Below are 27,715 nucleotides of genomic sequence, written 5' to 3' on the forward strand. Positions count from 1 at the left end.
AGTGGCCAAATAACTGTTAAAATGAAGCACATTAATCCGCTTTACAACTGGTGTAGAGCCTAACTGGCATACATAGGCGGTACATGAGTTTCAAGTTTGGGGAAGAAATTTTCACCATAACAATGCCCCTTTATAATAAAGCCTTACATGCATAATCACATTTACGGTCACTTTTGAGAGTGGTGTTCTCCCGCTAATGGATTAATGGCTGTGAGAAAGACCCGAACACATGACGGGCATTTGCTAATAAGAACTGAGATATCTGAGAGAGTCATGTGAGTCAGAGGTGCTTTGAAGCCGAGAGAAGGGATTTATAATTATTATGTCCAGTCCAAGGGCACAACGGCAGCTGGCCGCAAAAGGCATGGATGTTTTTAGGAGACATTACGGCCACAAAGGGGATGTCACTGTGAAATTCAAGTTATTATCAAGTGCTTGTCAAATTGTGAACGAGAGACTGATTTAGTGTGTACAGCCTGCGCAACAAACAAAGCAGAGCTTATGCCTTTCACTTTTTTCAAATCATCATTAGAGTCGCATCATGCAGCCTTACAATGTATTAAACATCTAAACATATAGCCCAACGTTTGCATCACAACTAAAGTTCAACAAATAACTCTAAATTAAACATATAGGAGGACCTGTTTTGTTGTTAACCGCTCAACACAGAATAGCCGCATGTGCGCATTCCCTCAAATTGTTTCGAGAAAATAACTTTTTTATACTGAATAAAAAATAAACGCAACATGCAAAAATGTTAAAGATTTTACTGAGTTACAGTTCACATAATGAAATCAGTCAATTGATATAAATGAATTAGGCCCTAATCTATGGATTTCACTTGACTGGGAATACAGATATGGATCTGTTAGTCATAGATACTTTACCTTAAAAAACGTAGGGGCGTGGATCAGAAAACCAGTCAGTATCTGGTGTGACCACCATTTGCCACATGCAGCGCAACACATCTCTTTCGCATAGAGTTGATCAGGCTGTGGATTGTGGCCTGTGGAATGTTGTCCCACTCCTCTTCAATGGCTGTGCAAAGTTGCTGGATATTGGCGGAAACTGGAACATGCTGTCGTACACGTCGGTCCATAGAATCCCAAACATGCTCAGTCGATAACATGTCTAGTGAGTATGCAGGCCATGGAAGAACTGAGACATTTTCAGCTTCCAGGAATTGTGTACAGATCCTTGTGACATGGGGCCGTGCATTATCATGCTGAAACATGAGGTGATGGCAGCGGATGAATGGCATTACAATGGGCCTCAGAATCTCGTCATGGTATCTTTTTGCATTCAAATTGCCATCGATAAAATGCAATTGTGTTCATTGTCCGTAGCTTATGCCTGTCCATACCATAACCCCACTGTCACCGCGGGGCACTCTGTTCACAATGTTGACATCAGAAAACCACTCGCCGGTTGGACATACTGCCAAATTCTCTAAAACGATGTTGGAGGCGGTTTATTGTAGAGAAATTAACATTCAATTATCTTCCAACAGCTCTGGTGGACATTGCTGCAGACAGCGTGTCTATTGCACGCTCCCTCAAAACTTGAGACATCTGTGGCATTGTGCTGTGAGAAGGGGCCTTTTATTGTCCCCAGCACAAGGTGCACCTGTGTAATGATCATGCTGTTTAATCAGCTTCTTGATATGCCACACCTGTCAGATGGATGGATTCTCTTGGCAAAGGAGAAATGCTCACTAACAGAGATGTAAAGAAATGTGTGCACACAATTTGAGATAAATAAGCTTTTTGTGCATATGAAACATTTCTGGGATCTTTTATCTTTACATCTTGTGTTTATATTTTTTGTTCTGTGTATTTTATTCAGCTATGTTCAATTGTATTCTTCATATTATAAAATAATATCAAATAATGCCACGGAATTCTAAGAACATTTAGTCTGCTAAATGAGCAGCCATATGGCATAGCCAGATCAGGGCCTAACTACTCTGTTCTTCTGAAATAGACTACATTTTCTTCATATCATATTTCTTTTGACCTGTCTAAAATAAATATTGGATTCATTGTGATTGTGTAGGCTATATTAAACAAATGTATTATATCTTTTTTAAATGATGATGTTCCAAAGGTCTGCATCAGTGACTTGTAGTCTATGAGTGGAAGCCAGGAGATGCTAAATGTGTTTATCTTAATTAACTTTCACACACACACACACACACACACACACACACACACACACACACACACACACACACACACACACACACACACACACACACACACACACACACACACACACACACACACACACACACACACACACACACACACACGCGGCTGGAGCGGAATCAGTGGAACGGTATCAAATTTCTTCTTAACTGACTTGCCTAGTTAAATAAAGGTTCAATAAAATGGAGTCAATCATTTTGGACCTCCAATGTATGTGTCACTCTAATAACCTGGGTCTATACCCGGTTGGTTGTTTCCCTCTTCCTTCACTTCAATTCCACATTTTTCCCCTCTATATACAAAGTGGGGTCTTCTTTGCTTTCAATGTCTCCTCCAGTTCTAACATTTCACTCCTGATGATACTGTTTGACTCCATGGAGGCCCCTCTTCCTTCGTCCACCCCATTCTGTCCACCACTATATATTTTCAGATCCTACTCACCACAGAGCACACGCTCATACACACAGTTCCACATTGCTGTGTTTTCATCCCCGAAATTGAATCACAAGAACCATGAAACATGGTTTTCTTGTCTTCATGTGTCTTTACTTGAAAGTCTTGAATGTCAGCTGTTTAGGTGCCATAGGGCTTTTGAGTCACCCGCTCTAGAGATCCACCACGGAGGCTGGAGATGAGTGCCATCCTTGGGCGATCACTACTGTACATCTCTCCCTGTCCACTAGTGGTCTTTTCCTCATGGTTAAATGGTTTGACTCTCGGCTCATCACTGTCCCTCGATGTGGGTTGGCATTTTGATCGCTAGTCTCTTGAGAAGCAAGTGTGTCTCTGCAATGACTGTAAGCGCCATTTGTTCATGTTTTTGTGGCATGAGTGAGAGTGGAGGCTGCTGAGGGGAGGACAGCTCATAATAATGGCTGGAACGGAGCAAATGGAATGGCATTGATGTATTTGATACCATTCCACTAATTCCGCTCCAGCCATTACCATGAGCCTGTCCTCCCCAATTAAGGCGCCACCAACCTCCTGTGGTGTGTGATTAGATGACATGTCAGAATGACATTATATGGTTCCATGATACTAACATGATAATTTGATGGTTTACTGACTGTTCTCTTTCAGTAACGCTGCTATAGCAGATCCTACATAGATGTAGCTACTCCATATCTGTCCATCACTCTGAAAAGATGTTCACATAATGATCCAATGAATATCCCGAGCACTTTTGTTTCTCGACATCACATTGGATGTATTCACGGATCAGGGCATATTTGTGAGTGGTGCAACGTAAACCCGTGCCGTGTTGCGAACGTGGACATGCACGTGCACACTAAAAACACTCCTTTATTCATCTTTATCCTCTTACTCTCAGGAAAATAGAGGAAAGGATGGAGATAAGAACTGACCTCTATCCCCGCCTCTGGGCCCGACCAATAATTCATCCCCTCCCCCATCCTTGAACCAGGCTCTTTCCACAGGCCCGGTCATCTAACGCAGGAGGACTTTGACATGGATGTGGATGAGCAGGACGAGGAGGGAAGAAAACGCTACAAGAAGAAGGCCTTAGACCCGTGGTGGGTGGGCAAGTGCGACGAAGACGCATGTGACGGAGAAAAAGAAGGAAGAAGAAGAAATGTCAGAGGCAGGACGGTTAACAGCCTGAGTTGGGCTGAGGAGCTGCAGCACATTCTCATTCCTCTGGCTGAGGCTGACTGTCAAAGGAGAACAAAAGCAGATCATTCGACATTACTGTAAGTGCTCTCTCTCTCTGTCTCTCTCTATCTCTCTCTCTCGCTCTCTTTTTCGCTCTCTCGTGCTCTCTCTCTCTCTCTCTTTTTCTCTCTCTCTTTTTCTCTCGCTCTCTCTCTCTCTCTCGCTCTGTCTTTCTCTGTCTCTCTCTATCTCTCTCTTTCTCTCTCTCTCTCTCTCTCTCGTGCTCTCTCTCTCTCTCTCTCTCTTTTTCTCTCTCTCTTTTTCTCTCACTCTCTCTCTCTCTCTCTGTTTTTCTCTGTCTCTCTCTCTCTCTCTCTCTCTCTCTCTCTCTCTCTCTGTGTAATTGTAGATGTGTCTGAGTGTTGTTCAGAGATAGTCCACTGGATAGTGCTATTTTTTTTTTACCCTTCCACTCCAACACTGAACATACCTCAGCCAGCCAATGACAGTAAGCAATTAGAGTAAGCAATTAGCTCGAAACCAATCCATGATTTGACAATCAGTGGACCATTACAGAGAGTTGAGACATTTCCAGCTACAGTCACTGGTTTTTAATGGTACCCTGTGGATTAAGGATTTCCTCTCTATTCATTTTATAGCCACAGTATAATACATTAAGGGAAGTGATGGAGGATGACTCAAAAGGTTTTAGTTAGTTTAATCAGCCACAGTGAGCCACTGCTGCATGGTGACACAGTAGCACCCTGAGAGCCAAGTGTATGTGTGAGTGTGTATGTGTGAGTGTGCCTATGTGTGAGTGTGTATGTGTGAGTGTGCCTATGTGTGAGTGTGTATGTGTGAGTGTGCCTATGTGTGAGTGTGTATGTGTGAGTGTGCCTATGTGTGATTGTGTATGTGTGAGTGTGCCTATGTGTGAGTGTGTATGTGTGAGTGTGCCTATGTGTGAGAGTGTATGTGTGAGTGTGCCTATGTGTGAGTGTGTATGTGTGCCTATTTGTGAGTTTGTATGTGTGAGTGTGCCTATATGCGTGTGTATGTGTGAGTGTGCCTATGTGCGTGTGTATGTGTGAGTGTGCCTATATGCGTGTGTATGTGTGAGTGTGCCTATATGCGTGTGTATGTGTGAGTGTGCCTATGTGCGTGTATATGTGTGAGTGTGCCTATGTGCGTGTATATGTGTGAGTGTGCCTATGTGCGTGTGTATGTGTGAGTGTGCCTATGTGCGTGTATATGTGTGAGTGTGCCTTCTCTGTGTCTTATGACTCACCACAGTTGGACTGATGGTCAAAAGAGAGGAACAATCTTCTAGGAGGAAAACAAACCAAGTGTACACAAATAACCACACATTTACAAACACGTACACAAACATGGCATTAGGTGAATGTCAGTGGCGGTCAGTCACGTTTATGTTGAGGGAGGATTATATATTTTTTATGAGCATGGCCTTATTTCTATTACAGCATGTTGGATGACTGTCATTCATATTCCATTCACCCAGTTCAATGTAACGTCGATAGTTTTAGGCTACTACTTGAATTTCCCCTATACCCATCATGGGTTGCTACAACCTAGCCTATGAATGAAAGTTTACGACGTAGGTGCACACAGGTCGAGAGAAAAAATTGAGATGACAGACAGTGACACATGGACAGACGGTGACACATTCAATACCGCCTTGCACACTCTTGCCTGCATCTAGCTTATGTAGGGTGTAATCATTAGTCCAACAGTTTCTTTTGGACAAATTCAGGTATTTTTATCCCCATTTCATTTGCTTCCGTTTAAGAAATGTTTTTCAACAGAATGCACTCTCCTCCTCTCACCTTTTCCCTTCGTTTGTGGACTTCAATGTGCAACACATCAGCTGTATGCGACCAGGCGAAAAAACCTTTCCAAGCCAAACCATATCATAACCGCTACACACAGCCTACATAGTTGTCACCATATTAGCTACAGTAACGCCATAGTCAACATAGCTAATAGAACTAACAACCATTAAGTAACGTTACAGTGTATAGTCAGTAAGCAGTTACACCGGCAGGCCCTGGTGGCAATAAATTAATTCAACCAAAAGCTTAACTTGACTTGGAAGAGTTCCGGTGTTGTGGTGGATAGTCATAGCCAGCTAGCTAACATAGCATCCCTCTGTTTCAGCCAGGTGTTTGAGTAACTAAACTAGCCAGCTGCATTTGCTAGCTAAGTAAGTGAAACTGAAAGTGAATAAAAAAGGCTAAATCTCACTCTCTCTCTTACGCTCTCTTGCTTCTCCTTCATTTTTGAAGAAATGAAGGAGCACTGCAGTCCTAGCTAACTTTAGCTTATGCTTTCAGTACTAGATTAATTCTCTGATCCTTTGATTGGGTGGACAGTATGTCAGTTCATAATGCAGGAGCTCTGATAGGTTGGAGGACGTCCTCCGGGAAGTTGTCATAATTACTGTGTAAGTCTATGGAAGGGGGTGAGAACCAAGAGCCTCCTATGTTTTGTATCAAAGTCAATGTACCAAGAGGAGGATGGAAGCTAGCTGTCCTCCAGCTACACCATGGTGCTACCCTACAGAGTGCTGTTGAGGCTACTGTAGACCTTCATTGCAAAACAGTGTGCTTTAATCAATTATTTGGTGACGTGAATATATTTAGTATAGTTTTATCTAAAAAGGATACATTTTTCAATGTTTTACTATTTAAAAAAACATGTATTCACTGAGGAGGATGGTCCTCCCCTTTCTCCTCTGAGGAGTCTCCACTGGTGAATGTTAGGTTTGTCAACATCCTGGTCAGCTCTCCTTTCACTGTTTTGCCTCCAGTGGAACAGATGATACTCCACATTATATAATAGTCTTGCTCTTTACATAATATCCTGAATATCATTTCAATCTGGTAAATGCAGGTTACATTTAGTCTCTCCACCTCTCATTCACTCCCATCCTAATTCTCTATCTATCTCAAAATCTCTCCTTGAATTTCTTCCTTCACATTTCTTCATTATCCCATCTCTCCCTTTCTCGCTCCATCAATCATGTTGTTCCCATGGAGGAGCGGAGAGACAGGGAGACGGAGATATGAAAAAAATGGAGGATACAGAGAAAGAGAGAGATGGAGGAGCAGATAGGTCTGGGAAGCTGCAGCCATGCTAACAGTCACCAGGAGGAGAGTAGTGGAGAGCGCCCATGTCTTTCCATCAGCTGTGCAGACTCTCCCCCCACTTCCTTCCTTCCTTCCTTCCTTCCTTCCTTCCTTCCTTCCTTCCTTCCTTCCTTCCTTCCTTCCTTCCTTCCCTCCCTCCCCCCCTCCCTCCCTCCATCCATCCATTCATCCATCCCCCTCCCTCCTTCTCTCCTCCCTCCTCCCTCCCACGTTCTTCTGCATTTAGCTGTGGTATATGAGTGGTTCTCCTGGGTCTGGCTCACTGCAGTGTAGGGAAGGGTAGCGCTGCTGCCTGTACAATGCGCTGAAGGATGGTGCACCAGGAGAAACGTGTCTACCAGGTGTGTGTTTGGTTCTAGTATAATGTATACCATGCATTCGAATACCGTATGTGTTAGGTTAATATAGGTATGTTACGTCAATGTGTGGGTTATGTGTACGTGTGTGAATTTATTATGTGAGGGCGTGTCCGTGTGTATATTTGACCTGATTGTGTGTGTATTTGCGACTACATACATTAGCCTGTAGTTTTTGCTGTGCCATCCTGTGTGTGTGTGTACATTTCTAGTCTGTATGCTTCTTTTGGTGTGCATTTATGCATAGGTGCTGTTTCTCCTAGGTGGGTGTGAACACATTGCACATCGCATGAGAGTTTGTTTAAGAGTAGGCTTATGCCATGCTTTTTACAGTTCAGTAATACATAGCATATACTTAAAACATCATACAGTGTGTGCTGTTTATGTTTCATATGGGCTATATGGTCTAACTACCCAGTAGGATAGTACCTGGCTGTGTGTGTAGATGGTCTAACTACCCAGTAGGACAGTACCTGGCTGTGTGTGTAGATGGTCTAACTACCCAGTAGGATAGTACCTGGCTGTGTGTGTAGATGGTCTAACTACCCAGTAGGACAGTACCTGGCTGTGTGTGTAGATGGTCTAACTACCCAGTAGGATAGTACCTGGCTGTGTGTGTAGATGGTCTAACTACCCAGTAGGACAGTACCTGGCTGTGTGTGTAGATGGTCTAACTACCCAGTAGGACAGTACCTGGCTGTGTGTGTAGATGGTCTAACTACCCAGTAGGACAGTACCTGGCTGTGTGTGTAGATGGTCTAACTACCCAGTCGGACAGTACCTGGCTGTGTGTGTAGATGGTCTAACTACCCAGTCGGACAGTACCTGGCTGTGTGTGTAGATGGTCTAACTACCCAGTAGGACAGTACCTGGCTGTGTGTGTAGATGGTCTAACTACCCAGTAGGACAGTACCTGGCTGTGTGTGTAGATGGTCTAACTACCCAGTAGGACAGTACCTGGCTGTGTGTGTAGATGGTCTAACTACCCAGTAGGACAGTACCTGGCTGTGTGTGTAGATGGTCTAACTACCCAGTCGGATAGTACCTGGCTGTGTGTGTAGATGGTCTAACTACCCAGTAGGACAGTACCTGGCTGTGTGTAGATGGTCTAACTACCCAGTCGGATAGTACCTGGCTGTGTGTGTAGATGGTCTAACTACCCAGTAGGACAGTACCTGGCTGTGTGTAGATGGTCTAACTACCCAGTCGGATAGTACCTGGCTGTGTGTGTAGATGGTCTAACTACCCAGTAGGACAGTACCTGGCTGTGTGTGTAGATGGTCTAACTACCCAGTAGGACAGTACCTGGCTGTGTGTGTAGATGGTCTAACTACCCAGTAGGATAGTACCTGGCTGTGTGTGTAGATGGTCTAACTACCCAGTAGGACAGTACCTGGCTGTGTGTGTAGATGGTCTAACTACCCAGTAGGACAGTACCTGGCTGTGTGTGTAGATGGTCTAACTACCCAGTAGGACAGTACCTGGCTGTGTGTGTAGATGGTCTAACTACCCAGTCGGACAGTACCTGGCTGTGTGTGTAGATGGTCTAACTACCCAGTCGGACAGTACCTGGCTGTGTGTGTAGATGGTCTAACTACCCAGTAGGACAGTACCTGGCTGTGTGTGTAGATGGTCTAACTACCCAGTAGGACAGTACCTGGCTGTGTGTGTAGATGGTCTAACTACCCAGTAGGACAGTACCTGGCTGTGTGTGTAGATGGTCTAACTACCCAGTAGGACAGTACCTGGCTGTGTGTGTAGATGGTCTAACTACCCAGTCGGATAGTACCTGGCTGTGTGTGTAGATGGTCTAACTACCCAGTAGGACAGTACCTGGCTGTGTGTAGATGGTCTAACTACCCAGTCGGATAGTACCTGGCTGTGTGTGTAGATGGTCTAACTACCCAGTAGGACAGTACCTGGCTGTGTGTAGATGGTCTAACTACCCAGTAGGACAGTACCTGGCTGTGTGTAGATGGTCTAACTACCCAGTCGGATAGTACCTGGCTGTGTGTGTAGATGGTCTAACTACCCAGTAGGACAGTACCTGGCTGTGTGTAGATGGTCTAACTACCCAGTCGGATAGTACCTGGCTGTGTGTGTAGATGGTCTAACTACCCAGTAGGACAGTACCTGGCTGTGTGTGTAGATGGTCTAACTACCCAGTAGGACAGTACCTGGCTGTGTGTGTAGATGGTCTAACTACCCAGTAGGATAGTACCTGGCTGTGTGTGTAGATGGTCTAACTACCCAGTAGGACAGTACCTGGCTGTGTGTGTAGATGGTCTAACTACCCAGTAGGACAGTACCTGGCTGTGTGTGTAGATGGTCTAACTACCCAGTAGGACAGTACCTGGCTGTGTGTGTAGATGGTCTAACTACCCAGTCGGACAGTACCTGGCTGTGTGTGTAGATGGTCTAACTACCCAGTCGGACAGTACCTGGCTGTGTGTGTAGATGGTCTAACTACCCAGTAGGACAGTACCTGGCTGTGTGTGTAGATGGTCTAACTACCCAGTAGGACAGTACCTGGCTGTGTGTGTAGATGGTCTAACTACCCAGTAGGACAGTACCTGGCTGTGTGTGTAGATGGTCTAACTACCCAGTAGGACAGTACCTGGCTGTGTGTGTAGATGGTCTAACTACCCAGTCGGATAGTACCTGGCTGTGTGTGTAGATGGTCTAACTACCCAGTAGGACAGTACCTGGCTGTGTGTAGATGGTCTAACTACCCAGTCGGATAGTACCTGGCTGTGTGTGTAGATGGTCTAACTACCCAGTAGGACAGTACCTGGCTGTGTGTAGATGGTCTAACTACCCAGTCGGATAGTACCTGGCTGTGTGTGTAGATGGTCTAACTACCCAGTAGGACAGTACCTGGCTGTGCGTAGATGGTCTAACTACCCAGTCGGATAGTACCTGGCACGGTCTCCAGTGGGAGGAGACTAGAGTGGGTGGAACGTTGGTTGCTTCCTTTACAATGGAAGTGTCCATCTGTGATTTATGACGTTACATCACAGCCCATCTGTGTTCTGTTTGTTTCTATGTTGGTGCATATGCGTGTTCATGTGTGTGTTTGTGTGTGTGTTGTTGTATTTCTGTGTTTGTGAGTGCTTATGTGTGGTATGGGCAATGTATAATAGATTTGAGAGGAGTATGTATTTATTGTGATGTTTGTGTGTTGCGGTGATGTGGGAGTGCATGTGTTGGCACAGTCTACGAGTGGGCAGGAGAAAGTGTGGATAGAGTCTAAATTGGTTTGTGTGTGTGTGTGTGTGTGTGTATGTGTGTGTGTGTGGATGCGCATGTGATACAGCACACACTACTAGTAGGCCTGAGGGATGTGGGCCCAGTAATGGACTCTAAATATAACATTTGTGTGGAAAAACTGGAAAGGAAAATCACGTTTACTGTAGCACGATGCGTTTTCTTTGGTTCTCTTTCTATATGGTTGCAGGAGCAGGTCTTAGAGAAGATAGTATGTCAACCTAAAAGCTATATGACATAAACAACCTGCCCAGGACAAAATGCGCTTTGGATATAGTGGGTAGAGAGGAAAGAAATTGAGAAATAGAGAGAGGGGTGGATAATAGAATGAATAGTCAGGAGAGGAAGATGGGAAGCAGGAAATAGAAGAGAGGAGAGGAAAGATGAGATGAAATCAATGCGAGGCGACTGGACATTTACTGGCCCTTCAAAATGTCCAGTGAGTGTGTGTTGATCACAGAGATCCTATCAAATTACTCCAATTCCTGATTCTCTGGTGTTGACGGCCATTATTGATGACCTCACAATAGGCAGCCTGTCTACTGAAGGCTATTGATGGCGACCTCGATGAGTGTTTCTTTATCGCTCCGCCACTCACTGTTGACGACTAGGCTACAATAGTGAATAGGAGGGACGTGTGTCTATTTATGTGGCGTGTTTCTAAAAATACATATGAGTGCCCTTCTCTCCATCTACAAAAGGTCTTTGATCTATGTGGGGTGAAAGTTTGGCATGGATGGAGTATTTTTATACGTTCAAGTGTGATCCTATTAGTGGTGTATGGTATATTGTGCTATATGTGATGTGTATGCGGTATGTGTATGATATGGTATGTGTGTGATAAGTGTATGTGTGATGCATTCATTTGTGTGTGCGTGTGTGTGTGTGTGTGTGTGTGTGTGTGTGTGTGTGTGTGTGTGTGTGTGTTCCTCCTGGCGTGCGTAGCTCTTTCCCTTCTCTTCGCGGCTCATTGAGTCAACAGTGATTTCACCTCCAGCATGAACTCAGATTCCATTTCCACGCTCCATCCATCTCTCCTTCTCCATTTCTCCACTCATCTCTTCTCTTTGTGTGCTTGTGTGACCATGCTCCAATTCTACATCCCCCTATTGCTTTGCTTTAAGCAGGAGTGTGCGTCATATATTTTCATTTCTCTCTCTCGTTCTATTTCACTTGCTCCGAATAGTTTAACGTGGTCCAATCCTCTTAGTTTGCTGTGTCTCTTAAAGAAGCCAATACATGGAAAAATCCATCTTTATCATCAGGGTTTTTACTGCAGGTTTATTGTTGTACTGTTGTGGTATTAAATTGGAGTATTATTGGAGTATTGATCTGTTCTATATGGCTCTACCTCCACCAGGCCCAGAGGAATGACAGAGAGTCCATCAGGCAGAAGCTGGCTCTTGGCAGTTTCTATGACGACGAGGAGCCAGTCATCTACAACAGCTGCGGCAAGAACGGCCTTCCCGCCCGGTGGGTTATAAAAGCATCATTATACAAACGTTGAGAGTCAGTTGTACAGCACCCTTTCCACCACTAGAGGATGTGGTGCTGTACAGCGCAGTCAGTATTTGACATACTTTCTAATTGAAAAGCGCTAGGCACAGGTCTAGGATTAGCTTATCCCTTGTCAAACGCAGACCGGCTCAGATCAGCGTCTTTAGGGAGAGACTCATCCTTGAATAGAGAGTACTCAAATATAAACCATGTGGGATTGGTGAGTATTACATCTAGCCAACAGGCAGGCAAGGTGGAATTACTACCAAATTACACCGAGCAAAAATATAAAAACGCAACATGCAAAAATTCCTAGATTTTACTGAGTTACAGTACATTTAAGGAAATCAGTCACTTTAAATGAATTCATTAGGCCCTAATCTATGGTTTTCACATGACTGGGAATACAGATATGCATCTGTTGGTCACATACACCCCCCCCCAAAAAAAAGTAGGGGTGTGGATCAGAAAACCAGTCAGTATCTGGTGTGACCACCATTTGCCTCATGCAGCGTGACACATCTCCTTTGCATAGAGTTGATCAGGCTGTTGATTGTGACCTGTGGAATATTGTCCCACTCCTCTTCAATGGCAGGGTGAATATGCTGGATATTGGCGGGAACTGAAACACGCTGTCGTACATGTCAATCCAGAGAATCCTAAATATGCTGAATAGGTGACATGTCTGGTGAGTATGCAGGCCATGGTAGAACTGGGACATTTACAGCTTCCAGGAATTGTGTACAGATCCTTGCGACATGGGCTGTGCATTATCATGCTGAAACATGAGGTGATGGCGGCAGATGAATGGCATGACAATGGGCCTCAGGATCTCGTCCACGGTATCTCTGTGCATTCAAATTGCCATCGATAAAATGCAATTGTGTTCGTTGTCCGTAGCTTATACCTGCCCATACCATAACCCCACCATGGGGCACTCTGTTCCCAACGTTGACATCAGCAAACCACTCGTCCACACGACGCCATCTGCCCGGTACAGTTGAAACTGAGATTCATCCATGAAGAGCACGCTTCTCTAGCATGCCAGTGACCATCAAAGGTGAGCATTTTCCCAATGAAGTTGGTTACAACGCCGAACTGCAGTCAGGTCAAGACCCTGGTGAGGATGACGAGCACGCAGATCAGCTTCCCTGAGACGGTTTCTGACCGTTTGTGCAGAAATGATTCGGTTGTGCAAACCCACAGTTTAATCAGCTGTCCGGGTGGCTGGTCTCAGACGATCCTGCAACTTGAGGCATCTGTGGCATTGTGTTGTGTGACAAAATCGCACATTTTAGAGTGGCCTTTTATTGTCCCCAGCACAAGGTAACCACTTCAATCTCCACATGAGCCTAGAGGATAGGGGGAAATTTGGGATCGGGTCTGGGAGCAGTAGATGCTCTCACTTTTAGGAGCCCCATGAAATGAGTCATTTAGGTATTGAAGCAGAGAAAATCCCACAGCGGGAGATAAGAAAGTGTTGCGAGAGAAATGTATAGAGAGAGAGAGACAGAGGGAAAGTTAGCTACATTGTTTTCTCAGTCTTTCAGCCAGTAACACAAGAACTTCATTCTTCAGTGCAAGACAAGAGTCACTTACTTAAAATGGCTGAATGGGAAAGCATGCAGACGTAACACATAAACAACACATGCACGGATTATGTACTTGCACACTGACTTAGAAATACTCATCAGCTCATAGCATAGTGAAACCACTAATGCACACACACACGCACACACACACACACACACACACACACACACACACACACACGCACACGCACACGCACACGCACACACACATACACAATGAACTGTCACTTCAAATGACACAAATGTCACAGACTATTATACAAGAACATATGACACCCACACACTGTAGGTTCCCTAAATGCACGAGTATAGAGACAAGGTGAACCAAATCCCTCAGAAACGGCAAGTCTCTCTGACGAGTGAATGTGAGTGCCTACACCTTGCTCTTTTCCTGTAAAATAGCTCGGATTTCATTCAAATTCAAGGGGACCGCCCCTTGTCAGTCCAGTTTAGGGAAGTGCTCATCTGTCTGTAGTCCAGCCACTGGAAATTAGGAAGTGTTGGCTTTTGATATCCACTGCTCCTATTGGATGTTGTGTCACGTGACCCTTAGTGAAGGTCAAAGTGCACCTACCAGTACATTGTAAGTTGGAAATTCCAATGTGAACAGGCATTTGGGGGGTGTGGTTCCTCACTACATGTTTTGTTGGAGCTTGAATGAATGAGGTTTAGCATGAGCTGTTAAGATGACATAAAAGTCTGGCTCACTGAAGGTGACAGAGAGTAGTTAACTCCTGACTCGTTGTCATCACTGTGGCCAAGAGACTGTCATCACTGTGGCCAAGAGACTGTCATCACTGTGGCCATAGATGGCTGGTGGCACCTTAATTGGGGACGACAGGCTCATAATGATGGCTGGAATGGAGTGACGTGTTTGATACCATTCCATTCAATCCATTCCAGCCATTACTATGAGCCGTCACCCTCTCACCAGCCTCCTGTGCTGTCAATGGTTCCAATTATTATGTCATGTTGTGCATTTGGTTGTTTCAATTAACCTTTTGTGGTTGCTTGTTTTATCTATTGAGGAGGGAGCCTTATTGAGCCGGGTTTCGTAACCCTTGACCTAATCTGTTACTTATAACAGTGATGGCATGGTGTGAGCAAATGAAACAACACAATGCCCAAACACCCCACATGATCCCTTCTGCCCTCTTTCACTCTCCTGTGCGGATTTGAGATGACTGGGTTGATGTAAAAGCCATAGTTCCACCTTTCATGATTTTTTTGAAAGCAACTCTCTGGAACGAAATGAAGACCCAGTCCGGGGCCCCCAGATCTAAGATCCGTGAAGGACAGTGAAATGAAGGCATTTTTTTCCCCCTCCCCCTTTCACATTTGCTCAATTCAATTCCAAATTGACCACTAGCCGCTACCCTTAGGGGCTTTGTGTAGATCTAAAAGGATTGGAAAGGTGAAAGCAACATGGTGAACATTCGACCTAATGTATATATCAGTGGTCCACCTTGAGAATATGAATATACCTACTCAATCCTTTCTACAGGAAATGCCTAAGGATATAGGGTTATACGGGTCAGTGTGGAATTTAGCCATTCTCTCTCCCCCTTCCTCCCTTTCTCTGTCTGTCCGCTCCCTCTTTTCTAAGGTCGTAATTTGATCGTACTCTCTCTCTCCCCCCTCCCTCCCTCTCTCCCTCTCTTTCTCTCTCGCTCACTGTCAGTCCTCCGAGTGGGGTGAACCTGCAGGTGTGTTTTGTCAATGACAGCAGCAGTGACAAGGACAGCGATGCCGAGGACAGTAAGACAGAGACCAGCCTGGATACGCCGCTGTCACCCGTGGTACACGCTATAGATGTAAATGTGTGTGTGTGTCAGTTTGTGTGTGATCTTCACGTTCGTTCACACAAGCGATACATTTGAACTTGACTTAACGGGATTAAAAATAAGCATATTGACTGTGGAATGTGTGTGTGTGAGCATACTCTTACACCAATGTGTTTGTGTGGATGATGACTTCGAAGTGTGTATGTATAGGTGACGTGCATGATCATACGTTACCATCTCTGATTCTGTGTAATGACTCTGGGGTGCATGTGTGTTTATCCAGAGTAAGCAGAGTTCGTCGCTGTCGGACCGGGACACGGGCGAGGAGGACTCGGACCCCCTAGAGGACTGTGGCTTCTGGCGGGTGCAGCGGCGGCTCCAGGAGGAGGCCAGGGTGGCGCTGGCATTGGCTCGCCCCATGGCCCGCATGCAAGTGGAGGTAGAGAGACAGATCCAGCTCCACCGCCGCTCGCCCGTCGCCGACCTGGTCAGTGTGTGCGTGTGTGTTGTAGACTCGTCATTTCTGATAAGTTGACTTGGCTGGAGAGTGAGGAGTCTTTGAGGCCATGGTGTGATCGAAGTAACACATTTTACACAGAATTATTCTGGGGACATGCATTACAGTTGCAAGATGCGAGAGCAAGTTACATCTTAGATGCAAGGGAATTGTACAAAATGAATAGCATTACATTTCCGTTTACAGTTTGATGTCAAAAGCAGTAGCTAAAAAGCCCTAACAGCGAAGAAGCAAATTCTTCTTTTGAGTCTCAAGATTACATAGTCATTCTGAATTACGTATACATGCACCAATACAAACGTTGGTTAATATGAAACTCCCACGTGAAAAAAATCCCACAATTTACTGTAGAATATTATAGTACACTGTAAAACCCAATGTGCTGTCATTACTCACAACTTTTGAGGAAACCTGTTGCACTTAATATGAGTACAGTTACTTAAAGTAATTTTGTAGTCATCATTACTCAAACCAATAGTCACTCTGTATAAGGTCCAGATTTGAGTTGCATCGGCTTGAAAAAATGTAGTAACGCCCCCACTAAGCCACGCCTCCTAAATAATTTCCCAGCGTGCCTTGCCTTTTCGAGTGAATTGTAAAATGACCACCTATGGCTGTATTTGTTAGTGACAGAGACATGGTTTTTGGATTTGTTCATTTTCAGTACTGTGGCCTTCACCAAGTGAATTCCTAGGCCAATGTCATCAATTTAAGGAAACGCTTCATGACAATACATTATATATCTCATAAGGCCTTATTTTGAGGCCTAGCTTTACAAGAGACAGGTGCCTATAACTCATGGTTCACAGGCCACATCAGGCCTGCAAGAAGGGTTACAAAATTCCAGTAACTTTCCAAATATTCCCAGATTTTCCAAAAAATCCTAGTGAAATATTTCCAGGAATCATCCAACTGGGATGTCTGGAAAACCTGGGAAATATACTTGAATTTTGCAACTCTATGTGCATGTCACATTATGCTGGCTTGCATATTCATGATGACTGCCAGGATTAGGAACAGTGTGAGGAGACTACCAGCAAAAATCTTGCGCTAAACACTACAGTGAATACTATAATATATAAATATAGTAATACTACAGTATTTATACCATAGTATATTACAGTATTCTTTTCATGTGGGCTGATACAACTTTCAGTTGAACAATGAGAACACTGAGACTTCTGCTACTATGTCATATTTCCTGGTACAGAGAGTAAAATTCAGCCGCTTCTGCCAGTTCAAGGTTGGATTGTCGGAGTTCCAGAGGCCTTTGAGAACTTGATGACCTGTGTGATCTGAGGCCCTTTGTGTAGCATAAGATTAATCAATCCCTCAATGTACATGCAAAAACACCAATATTAAAAACAATCCCAAAAAATAAACCTGCAGTAGAGCATGCTGGGAAAAAAGTGAATTTGTTACCATATTTGGTGTGACTTATCAGTTGGTGTAACTTATCAACAAAAAAATGTCATTACCACATAAACATTATAAGTAATAAGGACTTTTCATTGACTTTGAGTTCAACTTACTAGAAGTAGCTCAAAGCTCATCACTAAGCTAAGGACCCTGGGACTAAACACCTCCCTCTGCAACTGGATCCTGGACTTCCTGACGGGCTGCCCCCAGGTGGTAAGGGTAGGTAACAACACATCCATCACGCTGATCCCCAACATGGGGGCCCCTCAGGGGTGCGTGCTCAGTCCCCTCCTGTACTCCATGTTCACTCATGACTGCATGGCCAGGCACGACTCCAACACCATTATTAAGTTTGCCCCCCCTCTTTTATGCTGCTGCTACTCTCTGTTAATTATCTATGCATAGTCACTTTAACTCTACCTACATGCACATATTACCTCAATTACCTTGACTAACCTGTGCCCCCGCACACTTATCTATTTTTTACTTAACACTTACTTTTCTTAAAACTACATTGTTGGTTAAGGGCTTGTAAGTAAGCATTTCACTGTAATGCTTATCTGTTGTATTCAGCACATTAGCACTACACCAAATTTTGATTTTGATTTGAGTATTTGAGTAAAATGTGTAAAAAGTGTATTCTGTAGTAAACTGTAGTATACTGTAGAATACTATACTCTGCACTGTAGTATCTCTTGATCATGTGTTGTACGTACTATAGAATTGTATAGTATATTGTAGAATACTATACTACACACTGTAGCATCCCTCGATCATGTAGTACTGACTATATCATTTTGTAGTATACTGGAGAATACTATACTACACACTGTAGTATCCTTCGATAATTTGTATTATATAATTTTTGGGGATACTGTAGAATACTATAGTAAATACTACAGTATTAATGCGCAAAAAAATGATGTCCACAAAAACACTGCAGTGTCCACAAAACACGACAGTTTTTTAACTATAGTAATAATACAGTATTTAATTTGCATGTACCCCACCCACAAACACTAGAGTAGATATTACAGTATACTCCAGTAATGTCTGCAAAAACACTACAGTAAATACTACAGTATACTACAGTCATGGCCGCAAAAATCTTGTGCAAAACACTACAGCAAATACTATAGTATATAAATATAGTAATACTACAGTATTTATACCATAGTATATTACAGTATTTTTTTCATGTGGGCTGATACAACTTTCAGTTGAACAAGGAGAACACTGAGACCTCTGCTACTATGTCATATTTCCTGGTACAGAGAGTGAAATTCAGCCGCTTCTGCCATTTCAAGGTTGGATTGTTGCGAGTTCCTGTGGCATTTGAGGACTTGGTGACCTGTGTAATCTGAAGCCCAGAGTGATGGGAAAAAAACATGTACTTCAGAACGTTTTCAGTTACTGTATGTGTAGGCAATTAAGCAGGTTACTCATATTGTGATTGTAAGCAAAGATATGTAGGATATGGCATCCGGCATGGGTTCTGCTCCATCCGCAATGTGTGCGTGTCTGTGTTTATGTGCAAGAGGCCTGACAGGTAGCCAGGGTGGGACAATGCGTCCATTAGACTCAGTTATTTACTGGAATTAAACAGTGCTTTTTTTGGAACAAGCAAAAGTACTTTAGTACTTCTGAGAAATTGGGAGCTAACTTTGTTACATGTCATTTTTATATTTTCCCCGCCCCAGAGATTGTGGTGAATGAGTTGTAAATACAACTATACAACCATTGTGATCAGACCAAGCAATTTCCCCCCTGACTGGAGTACTACTGAACTGTAGATGTATGTGTCAGTACCTAAACAAGCAATGGTGGGGAGATGGGCATTTAACTCACCCAGGTCTAAAACAACTGCTCCATGAACAGGATAAATGAAAGGTTGAGTAATTTCCCACCTGGCACACACTGGTTGACTTTGTTTCAATGTGATTTGTCAACGTATTGTGACGTGGAATCAACGTGCAAAATATAAAAAGTAATAACCAGTACTGTCTTCATCTCATTTCAACCACCGTTGTTAACATTGAAATGAGGGTAAAACTTAAACGTAAATACATTGACTTAACCTGACTAACATGTTGTTATATCAATTACACACAGAAAAAAATATAACATATTTTTCATCCTATACAAAACGTATAGGATTGGGTGGTTGAAATATATTACAAAGAATATACACTATTTATACACAAGTATGTAGACACCCCTTCAAATTAGTGTATTAGGCTATTTCACCCACACCCGTTGCTGTGTATAAAATAGAGCACACAGCCATGCGATATACTTAGACAAACATTGGCAGTAGAATGGCCCTACTAAAGAGCTCAGTGACTTTTAACGTGGCACCCTCATTTTTTTCAATGCATTTTTTTTTAACCTTTATTTAATGAGGCAAGTCAGTTAAGAACAAATTCTTATTTACAATGACGGACTACCCCGGTCAAATCCGGTCGACACTGGACCAATTGTGCGCCGCTCTATGGGACTCCCAATCACAACCTGGATAGGATGTCACAGCTCAAACAAGTCAGTTTCGCCAAATTTTTGCCCTGCTAGAGCTTCCCCGGTCAACTGTAAGTGCTGTTATTGTGAAGTGGAAACGTCTAGGAACAACAACGTCTCAGCCGCGAAGTGGTAGGCCACATAAGCTCACAGAACGGGACTGCCGAGTGCTGAAATAATCTGTCCTGTCCTCGGTTGCGACACTCACTACCGAGTTCCAAACTGCCTTTGAAAGCAACATCAGCACAAGAGCTGTTCGTTGGGAGCTTCATGAAATGGGTTTCCATGGCCGAGCAGCCGCATACAAGCCTAAGATTACCATGCGCCATGCCAAGCGTCGGCTGGAGTGGTGTAAAGCTCGCCGCCATTGGACTGTGGAGCAGTGGAAACGTGTTCTCTGGAGTGATGAATCCCGCTTCACCATCTGGCAGTCCGACAGACGAATCTGAGTTTGGCGGATGCCAGGAGAACGCTACCTGCCCAAAAGCATAGTGCCAATTGTAACATTTAGTGGCGGAGGAATAATGGTCTGGGGCTGTTTTTCATGGTTCGGGCTAGGCCCCATTGTTCCAGTGAAGGGAAATGTTAATGTTACGGCATACAGTGACATTCTAGACGATTCTGTGCTTCCAACTTTGTGGCAACAGTTTGGGGAAGGCCCTTTCCTGTTTCCTCATGACAATGCCCCCGTGCACAAAGCGAGGTCCATACAGAAATGGTTTGTTGAGATTGGTGTGGAAGAACTTGACTGGCGTGCACAGAGCCCTGACCTCAACCGCATCGAACACCTTTGGGATGAATTGGAACGCCGACTGTGAGCCAGGCCTAATCGCCCAACATCAGTGCCCAACCTCACTAATGCTCTTGTGGCTGAATGGAAGCAAGTCCCTGCAGCAATGTTCAAACATCTAGTGGAAAGCCTTCCCAGAAGAGAGGAGACTATTATAGCAGCAAAGGGGGACCAACTCCAAATTAATACCCATGATTGTGGAATGAGATGTTCGACGAGCAGGTGTCCACATACTTTTGGTCATGTGGCGTATACTGGGTGGTTGAAATTCTATCACATTTTTTGTTTGATTAGACAGATTTTATTTGACCTTATTTCAATGTTGATTGTAAAATTGTATGTTTGAATCAACGTCATGCCATCAACCTAAATAAAGAGGTATATTGAACTAAAATGTGAAGCCACAGTCCAATGATTCCTGCCTGAACAGTGACTCCTACTGGTATGAAGAGGGTTAATTCACTTCAGTGCGAACAAGTCGACCATCCAGATGGCTACATTACAGTATGTACCCTGTTCTTTTCAGCTGAGCTATCATGTCAACACATAAAAAAATATTGATCAGCTTCCATACTCATTTGTGTAGACTACCTAAATCACCTTTCTACTTTTCTTGCACAAGCTGTATGTGAAAGTAAATTCAGAGTGAGGTTGGGTTTATGTTGTCTACATTGACATCTGATTTGCCCAACAAAGAACACCATCATTTCAATGTGTAGAGATGTATACTATCATTCTTCTATGGTTGATTGGATCTTTGGAAGTTTAGAAGTAGTTACCATTAGCCCTATAAATAGGATGCCAAATTCATTATAATAATAATACACTTCACCTTTGGATATTGTCTTTAATCTACAAGTTATTAATATGTTGGATCTCCAACTCAACCAAAAAATAGAAGTTGAAGAATAGGACTCAATGGAATCAAACTTTATTTGAAGTGAATTTAAAGTTAGATTTGGTGTAGTGCTATTTTTTTACTTAGATTTTTTGGTTGAGATACAGACGTGAATCCAACATATCAATCATACATTTGTGGACAAAATGGATATTGAATTGTGAACGCAACCAAATATCAACATTTGAAGGAGATGTATCTTCTGCTTGGATAGTATATATACTGTAGGCTATATTATGAATAACATATATACAAGACAATATCCAAAGGTAAGGTTTATTATGAATCATTTGGCATCCTATTTATAGGGCTAATGGTAACTACTTCTAAACTTCCAAAGACCCAATCAACAATAGAAGAATGATAGCACACATTAAATGGTGTCCTTTGGGAAAATCAGATGTCAATGTAGCCGACATAAACCCAACCTCACTCCGAATGTATTTTCACATACAGCTTGTGTAAGAAAAGCTATAGCGGTTACTTTTCAACTACTAAACGTTATCAGGTAGTCTACGCAAATTAGTGTGCAATCTGATCAATGTCTGAATGTGTTGCAGCGATAGCTCAGCTGACACGTACACAGTTTGTTTCTCAAAGTTTAGCAGCGTACATAGAGCTAGGTATCTGGATGGTGGACGTGTTCTCTCTGAAGTGCATTACCTCTCACCTACCAGTAGGTGTCGCTGTTCAGGCGGGAATCGTTGAACTGGGGCGTCTCATTTTATTGCAGTATACCTCTTTATTTCGGTTGATAGGACGAAGTTGAAACAATGACGTTGATTCAAGCATACTGTTTTACTATCAAGGTGAAATAAAACATGTCTAGTTAAATATGAAATTCAACATCATTTCAACCACCCCAATATACCCTATATAGGATAAAGATTTTTTACATTTACACGTAGAATTTCAACGCAATTTCAGCACATACATAGTTCTGATGATTATGTTGAAATTACGTTGCTGTAACAACCTCTTAGTCCGGTTAAATCAATGTATTTAAGTTGAAGTTTTACCCTAAAAACGCTGGTTGAAATGAGAAGAAAACAGCGCTGGTTGATTACTTTTTTCAAATCCAATGTATTTCCCACTTTGATTCCACGTCACAATACGTCGACAAATTACATTGAAACAAAGTTGATTCAACCAGTGTGTGCCCAGTGGGTTGCATCTAATAACCCTAACCCCAAAGGCCCAAATATAGTTGCCTTATTTCTCTCTTCAACATTAGATCAACATGACTCTGCTGACTAATGACTGTGACCCCGGTTTCTATTTAACATTGTTCTAACGTTATCCCTGTGTCTCTCTGTGTGCAGCTGCCCCACCTGCCCCACATCAGTGAGGGTCTGATGAAGAGGAGTCTGAGGAGGGGAGACATGAGGGACATGAGCCTGGGTCAGCTCCAGGTCATCACCAACGATCTGCACTCACAAATACAGAGTGAGTACACACAAGCACACGCGCGCGCGCGCACGCAAAAACTACACACACACGGCAATAAACACACAGGCACACAAACGCTACACTAAACACACTTACGTGCAGACACAATCTGCCTTCATCACCACCATCATAACTCTGTTGTTCTGGTGCTATGAGGATGTTAAGATAAAAAAGAAAAATGGATGACGTTGCAGGCCTGAATGAGGAGCTGGTGCAGCTGTTGCTGATGAGAGATGAGCTCCATGTGGAGCAGGACGCCATGCTGGTGGACGTAGAGGACCTGACCAGGTGGAGATCCCTTTCATACCCAGTACTATGACCACAGAAGCACACACACATACATGTATTAATAAACACACACTTGAGCAGCGACACCACTAACACAAATAACAATAGGCCTCTGTTCGTTCTGGAGGTCAAATGCCATGGAACGTCTCAGTTTAAAAAGGCATTCTTCTGAAAACAGGTCACCATTGCATCCTTTCTAAAAATGTTTTATCTAAGGAGGATTTTTCACGCATTCTTTAATGAGGCTGTTTTTTGTTGTTCTTTCTTGTCACAGGCATGCTCAGAGCCAGCAGAGACACCTGGCAGAGAAAACCCTCTCCAAATAAAACCCCGGCCACCTGTCCCCATCATCAACCACGTCACATGACAACCACCACAGAGCAGTGGTCAACAACCCGGGTCCTGGAGACCAATAAGGCATGCAGGCTTTTGTTCCAGCCCAGCACTTTCACAGCTGATTCAACTCATCAATATCTTTTGATGCTTAGTTGATTAGTTGATTCAGGTGTGTTAGTACTAGGCTGGACCAAGCCTGGACATGCTTTAGCTCGTCAGGGCCTACCGTCCACTGCAAGAGGACCCCACCCACCCGGGAGTCATACAGAGCCACGAGTTTTAAGTGGTCAGGCAGAATTCCAGGCCCCAGTCATAAACCATGTGTTGTAATGACAGTTTGATCACAGAAGATGACTAGAGTTCTGTTTGTTGCCCTCCTCAGCCAGTTGCGTGCTTTGTAGAATACTCGATACACTGCATAGCTATATCTATTGACAACATACTGTAGTTGTTTGTGCCGTCGCTAAGGAATGAGCTCCTAGGCTTCCCAGTATATAAACTTTGCGGCAACTGCACAGCTCTTGTATGAATCATTTAGACACACATGGATGTAGTACAGCTGTTGTTGCATAATTCCACCTGCTTGAACATGCTGATGTTCTGAAGATTTACTGGTTGACCCTTGATTTTGCCAAATGTACAGACAGATTGCATTGACCTTATTTTCTGTCTGCACTATAGCTAAGAGTCCTTTTAGTGCTCTTTGTGGCAGGGTTTAAATAACTCATCTTACTTGACTTGACATCCGTGTTCCAAATATTAACATTGGTTTAGCCCAATATTTTTAGGACGCCCCCAAACATCAATGTGTCATTCAATCCATGCTTTGTGACCCCAATGCTAGTCCACAGTAAAACATTCAACAATATATATTTTAATACATCATATTATTGACAAAGTAATGATACCAATGATTAAGAACTAAAGATGTCTGAGCTGACTGATCTTGACACTTGTAAAGCGATAGCTGGTCGGTCTCGGCTGAATAAATACAAATTCTGTGCTGGAAGGAGACCTGGATGCCTTGTTGCCTGGTTGTAGATGATGGTCATCCGTATTCACTATGATTAGTCAATCTTCAGCATTTAGAGAATGTAATTTTCAAGCGGGTCTTTTGCATTTTTTTTTCTCCATCAGATTATACTAAAACTCATTCAAACGTATTCTGCAGCATTCCGAAATCATACAACGTTTTGTGTACAGAGATGAAAATGATAAATAAACGTTTTAAGTGTTAAAGTGTCTTTATTGGTTCACTGGTTGTGGTCAGTCTCGGTAGCTATAGGAACCAGATCTAACTCTCAGCAGAGGAAACAGGAACAGTTTAAATGAATTCATGAATGGTACAGAAGGATGCTTGAGGGACCAAAGAAGGCTGCATTTGCCTACATGTACCTCTTCAACAAAACACATAAAACATATAAATACAAACCACAAAATAAGACAAGGTCAAACTTAGGGTAGCGGAAGCCTACTAGTTGTTTTCTTCTATGGATGTCAAAAATGACATCATAAAATTGGCATTAATGCTATGACACAGCCTAGCTGAATATAGGCCTGAAAATACCACTAGACAGCAGAGAAGGCGACCACATATTTTCTACTAAACTGTGAGAAACTACTGTAGTTTGTAATAGTGGCCACAACCAAAACATCGGATCCAGTCAACTCAACTCCAGCCAATGTTAATTCCAGTTCCACTCTGTCAAAACAGATCCTTTTTTTATATCTCTGGCATCTAGGAAAATTACAGACAGTGAGATTATGTTACCTGCATTACTCTCCATGTATATTATAGTGCCTGGGAAATGCCTGCCCAGGAAAGTATAAAAACACTGAGAGGTGAAGCAAGACACACAAAATAATTTGGATAAACCAAGGATAAACATTGTTAATACCATGCTGCCAAACACCAAGCTTTATGAGTAACCTATAGTCTTTCTCTTTTTCTTCTAACGAAATTATTGTTATAAAATAGCTTATTTATTTGACTTAGAATAGGTTAGGACAACGGATTTTTAAAAATCCCGCATGAGAATATTGCAAAAGCTTCTGGAAAAGAATATAGGGCGCATATTAGTGACAAATGTATTTGTATAGAAAGTGTTAGTTTTAAGTCTGTTCTATCCTCTTCTTGAACCTGTCAGATTTTTCCCATTGGCTGCTCTACGTCGCGCTCAATTGTTCTATCTGGCACGTAAGTGGGTACAACATCTCCTATACACTTCCTTATAAACTCAATCACGTTCTCTTTGTATTCGTCAATATTATTATCGGAACCTACCCGGAACATATCCCAGTCCGCATGATCAAAACAATCTTGAAGTGTGGATTCCGATGGGTCAGACCAGCGTTGAATAGTCCTTAGCATGGGTACTTCCTGTTTGAGTTTCTGCCTATAGGAAGTGAGGAGCAAAATGGAGTCGTGGTCAGATTTGCCGAAAGGAGGACGGAGGAGGACCTTGTATGCATCCCGGAAGTTGAAGTAACAGTGGTCGAGTGTTTTAGTAGCGCGAGTACTACAGTCGATATGCTGATAGAATTTAGGCAGCCTTTTCCTCAAATTTGCTTTGCTAAAATCCCCAGCTACAATAAATGCAGTCTCAGGATATATGGTTTTCAGTTTGCATAAAGTCCAGGGAAGTTCCTTAAGGGCCAAAATTCTCTTGGGAGATAATACAGTCGGCATTTGATTGTGAGCTATTCTAGGTCGGGTGAACAAAAGGACTTGATTTCCTGTATGTTATCCCAATTACACCATGAGTCGTTAATCATAAAACATTCATCCCGCCCTTCTTCTTCCCGGAGAAATGTTTATTCCTGTCGGCGCGATGAACTAAGAATCCAGATGGCTGGACGGACTCCAACAGTATATCGCGAGAGAGTCATGTTTCCATTAAACAGAGTATGTTACAATCCCTGATGTCTCTCTGGAAAGAAACCCTTGCCCTGAGTTCGTCAACTTTATTATCCAGGGACTGAACATTAGCGAGTAATATACTCGGAAGCGGTGGGTGTTGTGCATGCCTCCTAAGTCGGACAAGAAGATCGCTTCGAGTACCTGTCCTTCGCCAGCGTTGTTTTGGGTCGGCTGTATGTAACACATAACATTTTCTGGGCTAACAATGTAAGAAATAATATATTTTTAAAAATACTGTAAAGTTTCCTAAGAACTAGGTGCGAGGCAGCCCTGTCTGTCAGCTCCATCTTACTCACCATATATTAAATATGTCAAAGTAAATCATTATTTTAATTTGATGATAGTAAATGTAGCACATTCACACATTTTCACAACAATGACATCTATTTCTTCCTACTTTAACCATTGAGAGAGTTTAAAAATGCTCCTAAGCACAATTTAATTAACCAGGCGCTCTTGCGGCCTGGTCTCATAGACTAGATGTAACATAGTAAAAGTAAACCTGGGAAACTCAAATTAGTATGATATGTTACATTTGGTATGGTTACATAAGACAGATGGTTACTTCAGGAAAAAACGAAAGGAGGGTGGTTTGTTGGGGTGGGTGGGTGTAGAACGCAAACATCTAGTAGCTCAAAGGTTGCATGTTCGAAACTCATCACGGGTAAATTTGCAACTACTTACTACTATTTAGCTACTTTGCAACTACTTAGCATGTTAGCTAACCATTCCCCTAACCTTAACCCTTTAGCACCATTCCCCTAACCCTAAACTTAACCCTTTAGCCTAACTCCTAACCCTAACCACAACCCACGTTAGCACTAGCCACCTAGCTAACATTAGCAACAACAAATTGGAATTCGAAACATATCATACATTTAGCAAATTCCTAACATATGATAAAATAATTAAATTCGTAACATATTGTACAAATTGCAATTTGTAATGTGATGAAACATTTTATATTGGTGCTTTTCTATTTACCAATTGATGTGTTCATTCAAGTGACTGACTGAGCGAATCATCACTATCAGTATCTGCAATTTGGCAGTATGCGCAGACCCTTGTTTTGAGAATGAAAGATATCTCAGTTTCAAGGTCTC

At 43.0% G+C, this 27,715-nt stretch overlaps 1 protein-coding gene across 2 annotated transcripts; it reads left to right on the plus strand.

The window, feature by feature from the left end:
* The first annotated feature begins 7,216 nt into the window (after positions 1-7,216).
* LOC115156770 (schwannomin-interacting protein 1) lies at positions 7,217-24,931 on the plus strand. 2 transcript variants are annotated; one of them, XM_029704441.1, is made up of 7 exons: positions 7,217-7,326; positions 11,969-12,081; positions 15,379-15,511; positions 15,765-15,968; positions 22,942-23,065; positions 23,263-23,356; positions 23,631-24,931. In XM_029704441.1, the coding sequence occupies exons 1-7, from the start codon at positions 7,297-7,299 to the stop codon at positions 23,680-23,682; spliced, it is 750 nt and encodes a 249-aa protein (XP_029560301.1). In that variant the 5' UTR covers positions 7,217-7,296; the 3' UTR covers positions 23,683-24,931. The 2 variants fall into 2 exon arrangements, with proteins under 2 accessions (XP_029560301.1, XP_029560303.1); XM_029704443.1 differs by having other exon boundaries at positions 15,379-15,496.
* The last annotated feature ends 2,784 nt before the right edge of the window (positions 24,932-27,715 follow it).

This window comes from Salmo trutta, chromosome 21, assembly GCF_901001165.1.
Source record: "Salmo trutta chromosome 21, fSalTru1.1, whole genome shotgun sequence".
Lineage (NCBI taxonomy): Eukaryota > Metazoa > Chordata > Actinopteri > Salmoniformes > Salmonidae > Salmo > Salmo trutta.

Bases quoted from the DNA above. Each gene is read 5' to 3' on its own strand.
- LOC115156770 (XM_029704441.1), top strand. From the start codon at position 7,297: ATGGTGCACCAGGAGAAACGTGTCTACCAG. The intron at 7,327-11,968 runs GTGTGTGTTTGG...TACCTCCACCAG, and splicing joins AGGAGAAACGTGTCTACCAG to GCCCAGAGGAATGACAGAGA. The intron at 12,082-15,378 runs GTGGGTTATAAA...GCTCACTGTCAG, and splicing joins AAGAACGGCCTTCCCGCCCG to TCCTCCGAGTGGGGTGAACC.